This window comes from Ambystoma mexicanum, chromosome 12 (genome assembly GCF_040938575.1).
Source record: "Ambystoma mexicanum isolate Mex_15411 chromosome 12, UKY_AmexF1_1, whole genome shotgun sequence".
Classification (NCBI taxonomy): Eukaryota; Metazoa; Chordata; class Amphibia; order Caudata; family Ambystomatidae; genus Ambystoma; species Ambystoma mexicanum.
In genome coordinates this window covers 158,926,517-158,943,657 of record NC_090936.1, presented here as the reverse complement: position 1 = coordinate 158,943,657, position 17,141 = coordinate 158,926,517, and the positions used below count along the sequence as shown (strand labels likewise).

The following is a 17,141-nucleotide window of genomic DNA, read 5'->3' as shown; positions in this document are numbered from 1 at the left end:
AAATGCGCAGTTCCAGAGTTGGCAGCAGAGTTGCCACCAGATTTGAAATGGGTGGTGGGGCTTTTAGGGGGGGGGATAGGCAGTCACTCCCTGCCTCTTCTCGAGCTGTGGCAGGGAAGGGGGTACATGGGACCCCAAATATAAAAAAATCAACAAAAAAATAGAAGTAATGTTGCTGAAGTAAATTACAACGAGGTCAGTTACTTTGGCAGAACAACGTAGAACCATGATGGGGGCACAGCTGAAAACTGGCACCTATAGTAAGTTGCTTTGCGGTCGCATACTGTGGCATGTAACTCTGCAGTGGGACTCAAAAGCAATGGTGACATTTTTACTTTAGTCTGTGATGCCAGATGCTTTGAAAATGGGTCTGGGAATATTTTTCACGGCACAAAGCGTTGATACTGGCAGTGGGCCTCATTACACGGTAGGCGGTAAGGGTTTACTGGTACCGGTAAGGGCACCGGTAACAGTAAACCCTTAACGCCTTACTACGAGTTCCCTTTGCGGGACCCGACCTTAACGGCTGGTTTTACCAGCCATTAAAGTAGGGTGTCGCAAAGGGACCTCGGTGCTAATTACGGTACCGCAATTTGCGGTACAGTAATTAGCTCCTTCCCCATTCCCATTATGCCCTATGGGGGCAAAAATGGGAATGGGGAAGTGTCTTGGTGAATGGGGAATTACCGCCCCCGCTCACCTTGGAGTAGGGCCGTAATTCTGCCATCCACCAAGGCGGACACGGTAAAATACCGGCGGCAACCATGGTGCTAATAGCACCATGGTTACCGCCTACCGTGTAATGAGGCCATTATCTCCTATACTTACCCTTTATGCGAAAAAATGTTAGTTTAAAGGCCCTAATAGGCTTATGGCCCTTGTTTTAATAATACCATGTTGTATATAGTGCTTGAAAGTGGTCTCCTCTCATTTCTAGGATTAGGGGGTAGGTGGGCACCGCTTTATTTTTAGGATAATTCAACAGTTTCACTCGTTATTTCACAATTTTTTATGGGAGCTCACCCTTTAGCCTAGGCACCAGGTTATAGCAATATCCACAAAGAAGGGACGGACAACTTCCATCCCTGGATGAGCTCACTCTCAATACCCTTATCGGGTTTCAATCCATATTAGAAGTAATTAGTTCTCTTTTATGTAATTATATTATAAATCATCAATCCGCAATTCCTTGTATGGTTTTTTCAAGTATCCTTATTTATTCCCGACCAGTCAGTGTCACACAATTATAGCCAATGCATTTCGGGCCTCCGTCCATCATCAGAGCTGTTAACACTACTATTGATAAATCAGTGACAATCCCACCATTATAATTAATTCCCAATTATTCACCATTAAGTGAAATCCGCAAAGAATAAAATATAAATTACACATACCAGATTAAAGTTGTAATCGAAAGTGAGATTCAAATAGAGCAAAAAAACAAGAAACACAAAAAATTCATTGTAGAGCATTGTTGTTATTGCCTGTTTGTTGTTATAAATGTTTTAAATATACACTTGTAAATCTCTACCTGTTTGTCTTCTATCTCCCAGAGTATATGTTCACCTCCGCTGTATTTACTTCTGAGCAGCACGCGTTCCCTGTAAATTACTTTAGTCTGTGATGCCAGATGCTTTGAAAATGGGTCTGGGAATATTTTTCATGGCACAAAGCTTTGATACTGGCATTAGGCCTCATTTAGACCCTGGCGGAAGACCAGGGCGCTAATAGCACCATGGTCCATGCCGGTAAGTTACCGACTCCGCCATGGAGAAAGGGGGAATTACCACCCCATTACAAGCTTGGCGGGGCGGTAATTCCCCCTTCCTCCATGGCCCTTCCCCATTCCCATTTTTTCCCCATAGGGCTCAATGGGAATGGGGAAGGCGCTAAGTACGGTGCCGCAAATTGCGGCACCGTAATTAGCACCAAGGTCCCTTTGCAGGTCCCTACTTTAACGGCTGGTCTACACCAGCCATTAAGGTCGTGTCCTGCAAAGGGACCTCGTAATTAGGCGCTAATAGGTTAACGGCGCCGCAGCTTTTTACGACGCCGTTCACCCATTAGCGCCTGGGTCGTAATGAGGCCCATTATCTCCTATACTTACCCTTTATGCGGAATATTTTAGTTTAAAGGCCCTAATAGGCGTATGGCCCTTGTTCTAATAATACCATGTTGTATATAGTGCTTGACAGTGGCCTCCTCTCATTTCTAACCACACTAATATTAGGTGCTTCCCAAATTGATGACACTCAATCGACCTCAGAAGGTTGAAAGGCTGAGTCAGCCCAGGTGCAAACCAGACTTACACACAAATCCCTAAAGCAAATGGATCTATTTGTAAATGTTGTTTTTTTGCCAGAGCAAACACGCCGGCCAGGGCGTTCTCATATTTTGCCTTTTTACAGGGTGTTAGACCCCTGTACTCCGCAGACCGCTCCCTTGTGCCGCCATCTTTGTCCCTGCTTCTTGTCCCCCGGAAAGGGGGTTGTAAACAGGAATATTGCAGCTAGCGTTTGTGCAGCTGGCATAAAAAGGGCATTCAAGCCCGGACCGGAGCAAACGCGTAGCTCACGGAAGTTCAGCTTTCAGGACTTATTCAGAAGGCAAAATGGCGGTATCTTCTCGTGGAACATGATAGCAATGAAAAAGGAGTGAGGTAAAACAGCCACTGTACCTGAAGTGTATCTTTCCCAGCTATGCCTAGAAGCTGTCCCGTTCCATAGTGTATGGAAAATGGCTGCCCTCCGTGCTGATATGAGTTTGACAGGAAGGATTTGTATCTTTCATGGGGCCCTGTGAAAACAAATGGAATTGTTTATATAGTCACACAATAAAAGAGGCACTTCTACAATGTCTGAAAGCTACCATTTTGTTCTTACAAAGAATGGTATAATCTTTTGAAATGTCCATTTTCATGAGGGCCACCTTTTGCTTGGTTCTGGCTTAGCATGTGAACAGACAATCAAAGTGCAACACAGCGCTTACCACCACCCGGTTAAGTAGCATTTAGTCCATGGTTCCTTCCAATGGATCATTAATAACATCTAGATATATCAACAATGTTTACACTGCACCTTGTCTTCAACCTGTTAGGACACGATCAAGAAAAACAACCTTTAAACATATTTTAATAAACACTGGGGCTCATTTTGAGCAGGGTGTACCGCGAACGAAAGGCGTAAATGCCTTGCCTAAGGATTTTACATCTATCGGTTGTGGTGAGCTCCATTTTCATTATTTGCACGGTGGAGAGGAGGGGCAGAATGCAACTTGCCTTTCCACTGCTCCCTTCCTTTCTGCAATGCAAATACTCCAGCATTCCGTCCAGCGTGCATTTTCATGCAGTGCATATGCTGGGGATCCCTATGGAGACCGGAATCCACAGGGATCCATTGTAAACCCCACTTGCCATGTTTGCATGGCAGACAGTGTTCACTCTATTTTACGGCAGAGTGCATAAGGGGAGGGTAAAAGGCAGTGTTCACTCTTGTACGCCACATTTTGCCCTCTGCTTTTGCACTCCACCGTGCAACCATGCAAATAGCGAACATTTGGGGCAGGGACCCATTTACGTTGAACTGCTCCTCACCGCCAAATTACGGACTCATATAAAATGATCTCCACTGAGCCCAACGTAGACTGGGTGTTCAATGTACGATATTTCAAATACAAATTGGAGCCAGCTTGTCAGGAATGGACAAAAACAGGGTTGAAGAGGCAAAGAGGGTGGCAAAGATCCATACAGCGACCTGGGAAATTGTGGGGGAAATGGATAGGAGGAAGGGGAGCAAGAAGATGCCATAAATTAAAGAGTTGTGTTTAGAGTCACCCAGAAAGAGAATGAAAACTCCATTCGAAGATGGTGACTATATTCAACAATGTGGAACAGGAAGGCATTAGCAAGAACTCATGGGTTAACGATGGCAGCAGCATTAGTACCAGGCGTGACCATCATTGAGGGCTTGGCAACAAGTTAGATATGTTGGCTCAAACTGGTTCTCAGTCCTTTGGAGCCCTTTCAAGTCCGCCCTCATTACAACCTTGGCGGAGGACCATGGTGCTATTAGCACCATGCTCCATATCGCTAAGGTTGCAATTCCGCCATGGTGGATGGCGGAATTACCGCCCCATTCCAAGGTGAGTGGGGCGGTAATTCCCCATTCACCAATGGCCCCTTCCCCATTCCCATTTTTGCCCCATAGGGCATAATGGGAATGGGGAAAGGCGATAATTACGGCACCGTAAATTACGGTGCCGTAATTATCGCCAAGGTCCCTTTGCGCCATGGCTTTTAACGGCTGCAAAAAGCAGCCGTTAAGCAGCCATCCCGCAAAGGGAACCTTGTAATCAGGCGTTAAGGGTTGGCGCCGTTTACGGCGCCGTGAACCCCTTAACGCCTGAGTCGGAATGAGGCCCCCTGTGTTTTGATATCTTCCTCCTTTCCTACTAGACTTCATTCCAGTCTTTTCCTCCCATCATCTCCCCTCCTTTGCTCGTTGCTCAGTCATGTCGTGATAGCCCACATGCATGTGTCCCTGGTGTCTTCCATTCCCTCCTCACAGGCCTTAGTATGTATCCTATGAGATCCCTGATTACAAGTCGCCACCCGCCTCAATCCTGCGCTTAGCATGGCTCGCCCCTTCCCTTCTGTGCTGCAGGTAACCAGAGGTTGCTTACAACATTTCAGCATTTGATAAATGATGTGTTCCTTAACATCTTCAGCATTTTCGTTATTGTATACATTGATGGTATCCTGATCTTCTTGGCCAACAAACAGGAACATAGCAAGCATCTTGGTTTCATTTGTATACCTATCTTGTTGGGCCTCCCGTGACTTCACGGACTCGTCCCCGAAAATCAGTCTGTTTATTTCTGACCCACACACAGGTCTTTCTTCTCTGACTATTGGCAGCTCCTTCAGGATTGGGTCACGGTGATACCATGTGCCATAACATGGATACCATGTTTTCGCACCTGGAAACACTTGTGTACAGGCACACTATAATTGTCACATCATATCCGTTAGCAGCACAGTGGACGAGCGCAGTGGGCTCGCCTTGTGCGTGCCAAAGTTTAGCCCATCTGTGTTTGTCCATGCACAGGATGGGGCATTAGTTTAACTTCAAAGTTTTGTACAACCCCCAAGTTGTCCTTGAAGAGGTACTGTGTAGACCGCCTTCCGAGACAGTGTTTCCTACCTGGTTAAAACCACCTCATCAGGCAACCACCTTCAACAATGATATGTACAAGTGTGGTTTAATTAACACACGATCATTGGTTGCTCTTGCAACCTCCTACTTTTATCTCCTATCTGCCCATGATTTTCACATTCTGAGCATTACCAAGACATGGTTCAGAAATTCCTCTTGCCGGTCGATGGTTCAGGCCCTTCCTAAGAGCTATAATATCCGTAATCTGGATCATAGCTCGGTCCACCAAGTTGGAGGGGTTGCAGCTATATTCAAATCAAATCTTTTGATTTCATCAATCCCTTTACTTCAAACCCCAAGACTTTGTGAAACTGTCTTGAACTTGGGGAAGGGAACCCCGATCTTTGTGAAACTGTCTTGAACTTGGGGAAGGGGAGCTGAAACGTAAGCAAGGAGCTGGAAGAATCTCAGAACATTATTTGGAACACTATTTCTTATTTTTGCCAACATCCCTACACATTGTTTAGCTTTAGTTGTGAGGGCAAGTATAGAGTTTGGACACAGACATACGTTTAAGTTAAACTCTTTGACTCAGACTTTCCTTAGTTTCTTTAGGTAGGGAAATCCCACCTTAGTTTAGGGCAAGCTAGGCATTCAACCATCCTGACATTTGAGCTAATAAATCATTTATGTTTGAACTTTGACTCTGCGTCTGTGTCTTGCTTCATTTGCCTTCAGAAATGGTGTCAGGAGTGGAACGCAGCTCAACCGGTACAAGTTGGGGAACCCTCAAATTTGAACAGCTAAGTCCCAGAGCATCAGACCCCTCAGAAGCAACTAAGGGCTCTATTGGGGTTGATCTCTGTAGCAGTAGGGAAGAGATCATTCCCCAAGGTTAGAGAAGACTAATACCTACTGTCTTGATTTTAATTCCACTCCCTGATACCTACATCAGATTGGCTCCCAAAACATGATTCGCTTGGTGGTTTGGAGATGATGTGCTGGCGGGAGTCATAGATCCAGACTTCAGAGGGGACATCAAAGTGTTATTACAGAACCAAGGGAATGATCCCTCCAAGTCCACCAGGGGGATAACATTGTACAAGTAGTGCTCGAGATAGCAGCGTTCCCCAGGATAAAGGAAGAGGTCAGGAAGGAAATAACAGATCAGGGTACTCAAGGCTTTGGGGAGGCTGATAATCCACCTAACCCTCCTCAAGAGCACAAACCCAGAAAAGTCAGAGAAAAAGAAATGGGCACTCTTCCTGACCTAGCCTTGCCCAAAGGAATGACTCATTGTTGTAAGAGGAGAGTTACACATCCTATCCCTTCTCTTTTGCAGAGATGAAGGAAAATGTATTTTCCTCAATTTCTCTTCAACTCCCATAAAGATCAGCAGGGGTGAGATAATAGGGAACCTAATGTATGAAATCTTGTGGGAATCACCTTCCAATGAAATGCATGGTGAAACCAAAGGAGAAAGTCCTGAGAGCTCACCTAACGACCGTAACTCCTGAGAACATTTTCTTTCAACAGGAAAGTTGGAGGGTAAACAAATCAAAGGGGAATCCGTGCAGGGGAATACCAGACTTTCTAGCCCAACATGTTCTTTAAATGACTCTCACCTACAAACAACAATCATCCCAATATCTCTGGGATAGAAGAGGAAAATATGTCTCAAACTAAGAGTGGTATTGTAGCAAAGCCCTTACTGCTCTCTGATAACAAGACAGTCTCTCACCAACCTTTTAAAGTAAAGGAACAGGAGAAAAACCCAGATATTTCAGAAAGAGCCTTGTCTGAACCTCGGTTCTTAGAAAAGCCTGAAGGGGAAAAGTTGACCACTTGGTTATTCACTAGTTCCCTCGAATGAGCCAGATTCTTCAGGGCGAGAATTGGGATTCTCTCTGGCGCACTACTTTTTGAACATAGGGAGCAAGAATCATCCTTCCCAAGGACGTCCCGCAAATACTCACAAGAACTAGAGGCACCCGATGATTCTAAAGATAGCGAGAGAGACTCAAACCTTGTGAGGACAGGAAGTGGACTTTTCTTTTCTCCTCCACCCTCATTAGAGGGAGAGAGATATAGAATAACAGACCTTTCCCTTCTACCATCTGACCAAGACTATCCCTGTTATTCATGCAGAGAATTTTGCCACCCTAATGAACCATGTCATTTGGTCCTACAGATACCACCTAATTATCAGGGGTTAAAAGCCTTACAAGGAATAGATACAACTAACCCAGTGATAGAAGCCAGAGGTGGAAACACCCCATCGTCTCTAAACGCATTCTTCCCTTAAGCCGGAAAATATGTTTCTCTTGCAGGGGATGCGGTAATTCGACAACACATTGGCCTCTAAAATTGCTTGTTCCAGTAGCCCTACCCTCAAACAGAAATCACAAGCATGATATAGGGAGTGAACATATTGGGCTAACTTATAAACAGGTCTTTTATGACCAAATTGATAAACCTAAGAATCTGGGTGAAAATAGCAAAGAGGGAAAGCAAAACACAAAGAAGGATTCCACCATTTCTTTATATACATGGTCCAAAACTATGTACAGAATTCCGGCTCTTTTAGGGGAAAAAACCCTTTGGGCCCAGTTAGACGCGAGGAGTGAGAGATGTGCGACAAGATAGATCAGGATTACTTCCCCAAAGTTGGAAGGAAATTGGGAAAGGAAAAATAAACTGTGCTCATGGCGACACTGAGAACCATGCGCAAACAAAGATTCCCATTACCATCTTGGGTAGAAAACTACATATTGTGGTAGCTGTAATTCCCAACCTTCTGGCCCAGTTAGTTATATGAAGCAGTGTACCTCAATTTGACCAATGGGTCCATCAGATAGCCCAAATAAAGTTTGAATTAAATAAACCTTTAAAGTCCTGTGTGTCCCAACAGAACAAGACAGACTTTTGGGGAAGGGTATGTGAGGAACCTGAGAGCTTTTTCCCATCTACTACGTTTGGATCCTCTTCTCAGGTGGCCAGGGAAAGGCCATCACTTTTGGATCCTGACCCTGGCGTGGAGATGCGAGGGAGGATCACCTGGGTGGAGGATCATAAATCATAAATCACCTATTTTTGCAACTTCATGTATGTACAATATACAAAAGGAACACAAAGCCTGCACATATTCCGATCCTCTGTCATAAGTGTGGGATTTTTGTGCGGGGACTTAAAGAATTTGTGATGTTGGTTATTGACTATTGTTATAGTGCAGTAACAATTAACCACTGAGATCTATGTAATTAAGGATAATGGTGACTGTTGTACAGTATTCTTGCACTGATAGTGTTGTACAGTATTCTTGAACTGATATATTTCACAACCTTTCTTAGGCAATTAGAACATAGGTGCAGCTGTTGTGATTCTGAACTGAAAAAGAGGAGAAAAGGGAAAATGCAAGTAAGAGTTTTTAGACCCTTAAAGATACATCAATGTAAATGTCGTATGAGTAGGTTATGTGTATATGTCCCACTCATCTAAATCGACAATTATGAGCATTATGTTTTGTTAATTGTATCTTGAAAATTGCTTCATTAATAAGCTCAGACCTGAAAATGTATCTTTTGTGAGAATGTCTATTTCGTGATAGGGTGTCCCAATTAATACTGAAAAGAACCAATAATAATCTTCTGTGTTTTGACCGCTCGCAGCGCCATTGTTGTTCGTGATCCACATGTATCAGTTCCTTCTTATGTAGGACTTTGACAACGGTAAGATTGAATACTTCCTTACAATCGTTAATATTATTTTTATCAAGCTATTCATCTCTTTACTGCAATGAATATCAATTGTAATTATTTATTTCCATTGATACCAATCTTAGGCTTACTGGTACCATAGTTCCCGGACCGGCAGACTAAGAGTTGTGCTCGCGGGTGCCTTTCATTCTGCCAGGTCTGATCTGGCGGAATGAAAGGCACCCGCGAGCCCAGCAAGCTTGTACCACCGGCACGGTAATGAACCGTGCCAGTGATACAGGCATCCCCATTCCCATTGAGCACTCTGGGCCTCAAATGGGAATGGGGATCACCCAGTTTCGGCACCCGCGAAAGGGCAATTACCGGGTCCGGCGGGCGGATTTCTTCAGAAGTTTGGCAGCAGCCTGCCGGTTTTTCTGGCAAGGTTACCGACAAACTTATAATGAGGCCCATCCTCACAAAAGATACATTTTGTTTTGTTGTAAAAGAAATTTTAAGGATACCTGAGCTACTAGACATAATTATTATTTCTGACAAAGGATCATAATGCCTTGAATAATTCTGGTCTGGCGTGTGTAAAACAATGAACATCTAAAGAAGTAAATCATCTGGCTACCATCTGCAGTTGGATGGGTCCACAGAATGAGTAACTAAGGCAATTGAGATTATTCTGAGTTCTTTTGTAATGTAATTTCAGACTGACTGTGTCATATGGTTTTCCTTGGTGGCATTTGTATATTACAATCTAATCCATCAATCCATCAGGTTTTCACTTCTTTGCTACATTTGGATTTCAAGCAAGACTGTTTCCTAGAGTCATCAAAATACCATTGGACCCACATGTTCAGACATGCATTTGAGTGCTACAGAAAATGCTAAAGAAACTCATTAGGCATGCCAAAAAGGCTATGGAGGACTATAAGAGGTGTGTGGATCAGAGGTGTCAATATGTTCCCTGCCTGTAGGTTGGAAAGGGACTTTGGAACCCTTTGAGGTTTTTGAAATGACTAGTGTCCCCCCTACGCCCCAATTTTCACCATGTTTTGTTTGGCCATTTAAAGTAGTGGTAAGAATTAATCCAGTAGCGTTGAGGCTGACATTACCTACTCATTGGCACATACATCCAGTTTTCCATGTTTCTTTGTTAAAACCAGTACAGATAAATATTCAGGGGAGGGTCGTCTAGTACCTAATATAGCTGAGGATACACTGAACTATGAGGTTCAAATCATTTTGGACTCTCATGTGTCAAAGGGACAATTTCAGTATTTTAGGAACCAGAAGGGTTATGGACTAGAAGACACTAATGGGAACAGGCAGGATTTGTCCATGCACTACTCCTGATACATCAATTTCATTAGAAATACCCATTCGAAACCCAAAAAGGGTCAGTAGGGTTTTCGAATTTGGGGTTCTCTCAGGGGCAGACAAAGAACATGGGTTAGGAAGAAAAGGGGGAGGAGAAGAGCAAAAAAGGTGCCTTGGAATTTGTGGGAGAAATGGAGAGGAGGAAGGGGAGCAATAAGAAGTTCATAGATGACAGAGTTGTAGTTATAGCCATTCAAAAAGAGAATGCAAACTCCTTTCCAAGATGTTGTGAAATGCTATGATGTGGGTCAGTTGGTAAGCACTTCCGAATCAAGGAAGCAGTGTTAGCATCAGTCATGACCATCATGGAGTATGTAGTAACAAGTTAGATAGGATGTCTTGCTCTTGACCCCAGGTCCTTGGCGACCTTCCTAGTCCTTGTGCTTTGGTACATTTCTGTATCCTTATAGATCCTTATAGATTTAATTCAGTCTTTTCCCACTACACATTCTCAGCTTTGCACATTGCTTGGTCATGCCTGGATAGTCCACGCGTGCCTCAAAGATGTCTTCTATTCCTTCCTACAGGCCCGGGTAAGTATGCTGAGAGTTCCTTCATTTTGAGTTTTCCTGCTGCCATACCTCAATCCTCCACTTTACATGGTTATCAATGTCCCACCTGTGCTGCCAGTAATTCATCCCTTGGGTGTAGGGTAGTGATAGGATTATTCAATTTTAGAATAATACAATCACATGCTACATTTGGTTATTTATTTTGTGAGCTACTTTATTTTAGTCCGTTGTCAATCTTAAGGATATACTTTTGTTTCTTTAAATTAATTTCCAAAGGTATTACTCTGAATACATTTATGAAGAAAACTAGTAATTCTAAATTGTAATTCTATGCTATTCACAAATGTCAAAAGTCAAAAGAACTCATACATATTGCACATGAATCATGACTGAAAAATTGTTAGGCAAATGTCACTTCAAAGTTTGTACCCAAAAAGTCAATCAAAACATTACAATTAAAAAATGTATCATATGGTTTATAATTCATATAATAATGTCATCTGTAAATCTTAATTCACTGTCTGTACAGAAAAAAACAGCCAAAAACAAAAAAAACATTATACATATTCCATATTTTTCAGAACTCTTCTATGCTTTAGTAGACTTCCATTTGAGCTCTAATAAGCCGTAGCACTCTGAGAACTGAGTTTTAGCAAACCATTGTTTTGGGAGCTCATGAACCATATGTAATATGTATGATGTTTTTGACTTTTGACTTTTGTGTGAATAACAGGATTACAATTTAGAAAAGTATATTTTTCCTTTATAAATACATTCAGAGGAATACTTCTGGGAATTAATTTAAAGAAAAAACTTGTATGGTTGTAATATAGTGGACATGGGCAGCTATTATGTCTAGGCACATAGGGTTTATTTTGAATATTTTTAGAAATAGAATTATGATATTCTCAGTCACTAGCACAAATATCCCTTTGATTTATCCACATAACCTAAATAAAGGAGGCATTTATTCTCTTTTAAGCAGTGGTTAGTTGCCTTCTTGACTCGTGTGAGTGATGAGCAGCCCTGGCAGATTCTTTCTGAAGTGCTCGTACTAGAGTTCCTTCGCTCCAGGTTCTTGCACCTGCCACAGCTCCAAGGCAAAGAAACAGAGGGTAGAGTTGTGTCTCAGCAGATCACAGAATTCAGCAGTTCTCTACAAGGGAAGCTGGGGGATATTAACCATTCTGTCATGCTAGGTTATTAATACTGCAATACTTTATTCCGGCCGCATTCCAAAAAGTACATCAACACAATGATATGAGCGATTATCAAAAACAATAATATAAGGAACATTCAAATATTGTCTAAACCTTCTAGCATATATAACCAACTGAGATATAACAATTTATAATAAACCTATAGACAGATAGAAGATAATTTTGCCTTAGCAACGGATTTCCATAGTAGTCTTTTTTGGTTCTATGTCATTTCATTGCTGGTAATTTCAATGCCTGGCATTTAAACGTGTACATTATAACGAAAATGTTCATTGATTTTTATTGTTGTTTTGTTTTTTGGGGGTTACCCCCCCAAACCTCTGCCCACCCGCCTATTTTTACCTATTCGCTAACCCCCAAACCCTTACCTGCCCTCCCACCGCCGCTAAAGAATTCGATGAACATTTTCATTATAATGTGCATGTTTAAATGCCAAGCTTTGAAATGACCGGTGTTGAAAGGACGTCCTACCTTTTTTTTTTTTTTAGGTGCATTGAGTAACACATAGGCTAACAACCTTCTCTCTACAAAGTGCAAATGCTCTGTTAAAATAAATCATCTATGTAATAAATACCATCATTAGTAATACAAGTGTTGCCTTAAAATCAGTATTAAAACCACTAATCGCCGACAATAATTGATCTTAGGTCAGAGAAGAATTAAAATGGTTTTCTAATGCTTTACTATTATCTTGCCTTCCAAAGACCACAGCTATAATTCATTCAGGGACTCTATACTGCTTGTATCAAGACCAAATAATTTGCATGAATCTAGTACGATTTGTCTAACCAGGGCTGTGGGAACATATCAATTTTCCATGCGCTAAGGATTTGCCAATGAATATCGCAATCGCTTGTTCCATGCCCTAGCCAAACCCTGGGTCACGTTCATCACTGCATCCCAGCCATTTGCTGATTTGCCAAATCTTGGTGTGAATGTTCATAATACTTTGCAATTTAAACAGAGGTTTCAACCAGAAACTTCTTAATATTTTATATGATGGCACAGCAAGAGAAAGTGAATTAACGGTTCTTAGTGTGTTTTACAGAAATGCCAAAGATGAGGGAGCTTTTCACTTCCAAATATTCGCTGATTGAGCGACTGCCCTCATGAATACTCAAGTGTTCACATCTGGCCCATCCTCTATAAGCTTCTTTTAAAATACGTTTCACCCGTGGGCCGAAACAACACGGATTGGTCCACAGCTCTAGGAGATCAATTGTGTAAAACATATTTTGAACATATTTACATCGGTGCACATTGATCACACCAGGTGAGGATAAAAGGTTTTGGAGTGTTTCTACATAATCTTTTAGGCTCTCAGAATTTCAGATTTAGATCCAATAAAGAAGGGGTCTCAGCCAAATTGTGTGGGCTATACCATCAATGCCCAGCTCTAACCTAATTTGCCACCCCTCTACGGCTTAAAATGTTGAGAGTTCCAGTTTATTGTATTACTGATTCTGATTCCGAGGTAATCGAAATCATCTAATGTTTCCACCAATGTATTGTCTTTGTAAAACCTAGGATGAGGCACCCTCTTCTGCCTCTGAGGTAAACCTTTTGTTTTGCTAACACAAGCCCCTTATCTTTCGCTAGATCGCTAAACTGTGTTAGTTGCTGTTGAAGGCCCATTGGCGACTTTGAAAGTAGGATAGCATCATCAGTGAAAAATAGGGTGGACAAACTCTGGCCTCGAAGCTTCGGGCATCCGCCTATACATTTGAGATGTCTGTTATATCATTTACATATAGGGGAGAACATCAGCAGTGCCCACTCGCATCCCTGAATGATCCCCCGGTGAGACCACTGTCATGTCCATCCTCTGACCCTTGCAAAATTGTCTGTGTATAGCAACCGAATGGCACGCACTAGTTCTGCCGGAGTTACTAATTTCTCCATTAACAGATGTAATTCCGATTGGGACACCATATCAAAGTGTGGTTGGTGATCTACAAAAACCAAATATATGAATTGCCTCTTAATTAAAACAAATGTCCATCGAACCAATAATAGGCAAAATACTTGGCTGGTGGTTGGATGATCCAGTTGAAGAGTACGCCCATTTTGACACTGTGAAATCTCTGGTGCTGCGACTTGACATGGTTGACTAAATAGGGAGTCTTAAGGTGCCATGGATGGTTTAGGCAACAATGGTTCTCGGAGAGAATGAGCGGTGGATGGTATCGGAGGCTGCGAATTCGACGAAAAACAGGCTGTGAGCATGACAAAGGAACATTTTACCTCAAAGTCAATCCACAGAGTGGCACATCCTCTCTAAACCACAATATACAGATTATAGGTGACACACCCTCCCTCAAAATATTTCTTTGGAAAATGGTTATTTCTTGTTTCCCCAGTGTGAGCTTCTGAGAGAATATTTGGTGAGAGGTAATATCGGCTAGATATGCTTTCTTCCCTCACAGGGCCATTGGTGTTCAGAGATGACTCTTTTTTTCTGGTTAACTTTATGTAATGCTATCTGACAATATCAAGCAAAGTTTCGTATCACTCTACGGACATTGTATATGCAAAGTTTAGTTCCTGAGGCTCAGTCCCAATCCCTCCCCCTTTGCTCAAGATGGCAGATGCCAATGTCAATGCCTGCCCCCTTGCATTTGCCACCTGCAGAGGTTTGTATGCCCTCCTGGGGTCCAAACCCATGTGGCAAAACAAGGGAACAAAGCAAGGTTTGTGCGCACACGAAACTGGCCACTCGGTGCATGGCTTGCGCCATACCTTGTGTACGGTGAGCCCAGAACATTACCACTGGGCATGCACTGTGCATGCCACATCCTGGGGGTCATATCCTGCAGACATGTTATGTTAAAGGTTCTTATACCGCGTACAGACTATGGTCATGCTCTGGCATGGATGAACAAGTTATGTCCTTCAGCCATGTCCGGGCACACCACACAGTGGACAATGGTTCACATGCCTTTTGGCATTTGCATAGGTCGCACATTATTATTATTACAGATATAACGAATAATATAACATACGCACATTAATATGAACAGCCAAGCAATACAGCATAAGAAAATACTAAACATGTCAGTCAATTACAATTCTTAAACTCGTTTGAGGTGTCAGTTTTTCCAGTTTGCTATAGCAGCTTAAAACAATTGAACATTACTGCGGCCACAGCCAATAACAATACAGTCCACGCCATTCATCAAGGACTCTCTGCAAAATGTCTGAATTCCTGGGTCCTAATTTAGCAATAAACCCCGAGCAGGCGGGGTATAACACTTCAGGAAAATGCCCCGGGGCCCATAGTTATAGACCCAAGCGAAGCGAGGACCTTAACGAAGGCTCCGGGGCATTACCTGAAGTGGTAATGCTCCCGTGTGTGGGGCTTATTACTATTACTACCCCAGGCCGTAAGAGCAGGGTAGTAAAAGTATTTTTTTTTCTGTTCAGAAATGCTCCAGCGTTTCGGTACAGAAAAGAAAATGTAACAAAATGGCAGCCGGGGAAGGAAGTCCGTTTTCCCTTTCCATGTTGGCCATTGAATAAAACAGAAACAAGTAAACAAAAAAAATGGCCGCCATGGAAATGGGAGAAGGGACTACATGTAGTGTTCCATGTTGGCCATTAAATAAAAGTAAACAAAAAAAAATGGCCACCATGGAAAAGAGAGAAGGGACTACACTTAGTGTTCCCAGCACTTCTGCTCCTGAAATGGTCTGAAAATAAGGTAAATTGGGGTGGGGGTGGGGGTGGGGAGGGAATTCTGTGGGTGTGGTAGGAGGGAGGGGAGAGGTGGACCACTTACCTGGTTTCCTGGCGGGGGAAAGTGGTGGCCTCCAGCCAAGAGGAGGCTCAGAGCAGAATGATTGCCTTCTGGTAACGCCTGTGTTCCGAGCCTCCCTATTGGCTGAGAGGCTGGGACCCCCCACATCCCTGCTGGGTACTAATATAACTTTCTTCAGCTTTAGACCGTAACCAGGCCAACATGTTGTTCTGAAGGACATCTCTCGGCTCCAGTCTTTCAGGTTTGTTAACATTCACAATCATCATATTTCTTTGATCTACAACCAATCCTTGGTGCCCATTTCTTTTTGGCCAGCACACACTCTAACATTAAAATGTTTGTTACGTTGGAACATATATACTAATATTGACAGCGTCAGAACGTAGGTGTGAGGCTAGAATGGGATTGACATCAGGCTGCCCATAGATGTTATAGATGTTGAAAAGCTGCCCAAGCAGAATAAGGAATGCTATACACATGCCCAGTTCACGATGCAAAGACATTCCTAGAGAAGTAAATATATATATAGGAAACATCTGTGTATGTCGTAGGTGCAGTCCGACTTTTTCATATACTGCAACAACATACCAGGCTTTTCCAACATAAACCTAAGCGCCCAAAAATGTCCCAACCCAAATACACACTAAAATACCACCCCAACACTACATTTTCTAGAATAAATTAAGTGCAGAAGCTCAAACATGTTCTCGAATACCCCCCATTGTATAGATATTTCCAACAGAAAAAGACATCCCATGTGGCTTTTTGAACAATATAGTGCAGACACCACCAAGGACTTATTTTCCAAGTATTCACTCGGCATTAGTCAACACTGATACCCAGGGTTGTGTGAGACGCCATTGCAAAGCTCCTGAAGAAAAAGGAGGTTGAGCTATATTTTCACCTTGATTATTCTTGCAAACGTCACATAACTAACTGTGCTACCAATATCTCTGAGCTGCAATTGTCATTGGGCCTCATTACGACATTGGAGGTAGCCATGCCGCTATTTGCGGCATGGCTACCCCCATTCCGGGTACCGGGTCCGGGTTCCCTGATTGGGGAAATACTGGGCCTTTCCGACCTTGGAGGGCCCGGTATTTCCCCATTCAGGGAACCCGTGCCCGTTACATCCCCATTCCATTCGAGCCTCCATAGGGCTCAACGGGAATGGGGAGGATGCAAACAACGGGCCTGTTTGCGTCCTGGTCTGCTCGCGGGACTCGCTAAGGACGCCTGGTTTTACCAGGCGTCCTTACCGGGTCCCGTGAGCAAACCTCGTATTGTGGCGGTAGGGGGTTAATGGGGCCGGCAACTCTACCAGCCCTGTTAACCTCCTACCGCCAGGGTCGTAATGAGGCCCATTGTTGTAATTGAGATTCAGCCATGCTGGTGATAATAAACCCATGTTCATC

General features: G+C 43.0%; 1 protein-coding gene across 1 annotated transcript in view; it reads right to left on the bottom strand.

Moving 5' to 3' along the window:
• LOC138513401 (cathepsin E-like) overlaps positions 1-17,141 on the bottom strand; it is a 201,135-nt gene that overhangs the window by 129,734 nt on the left and 54,260 nt on the right. Inside the window, exon 4 of the mRNA XM_069628230.1 lies at positions 2,678-2,796. Coding sequence (XP_069484331.1) covers positions 2,678-2,796 — 119 coding nt within the window. The remainder of the gene's footprint in view (positions 1-2,677; positions 2,797-17,141) is intronic.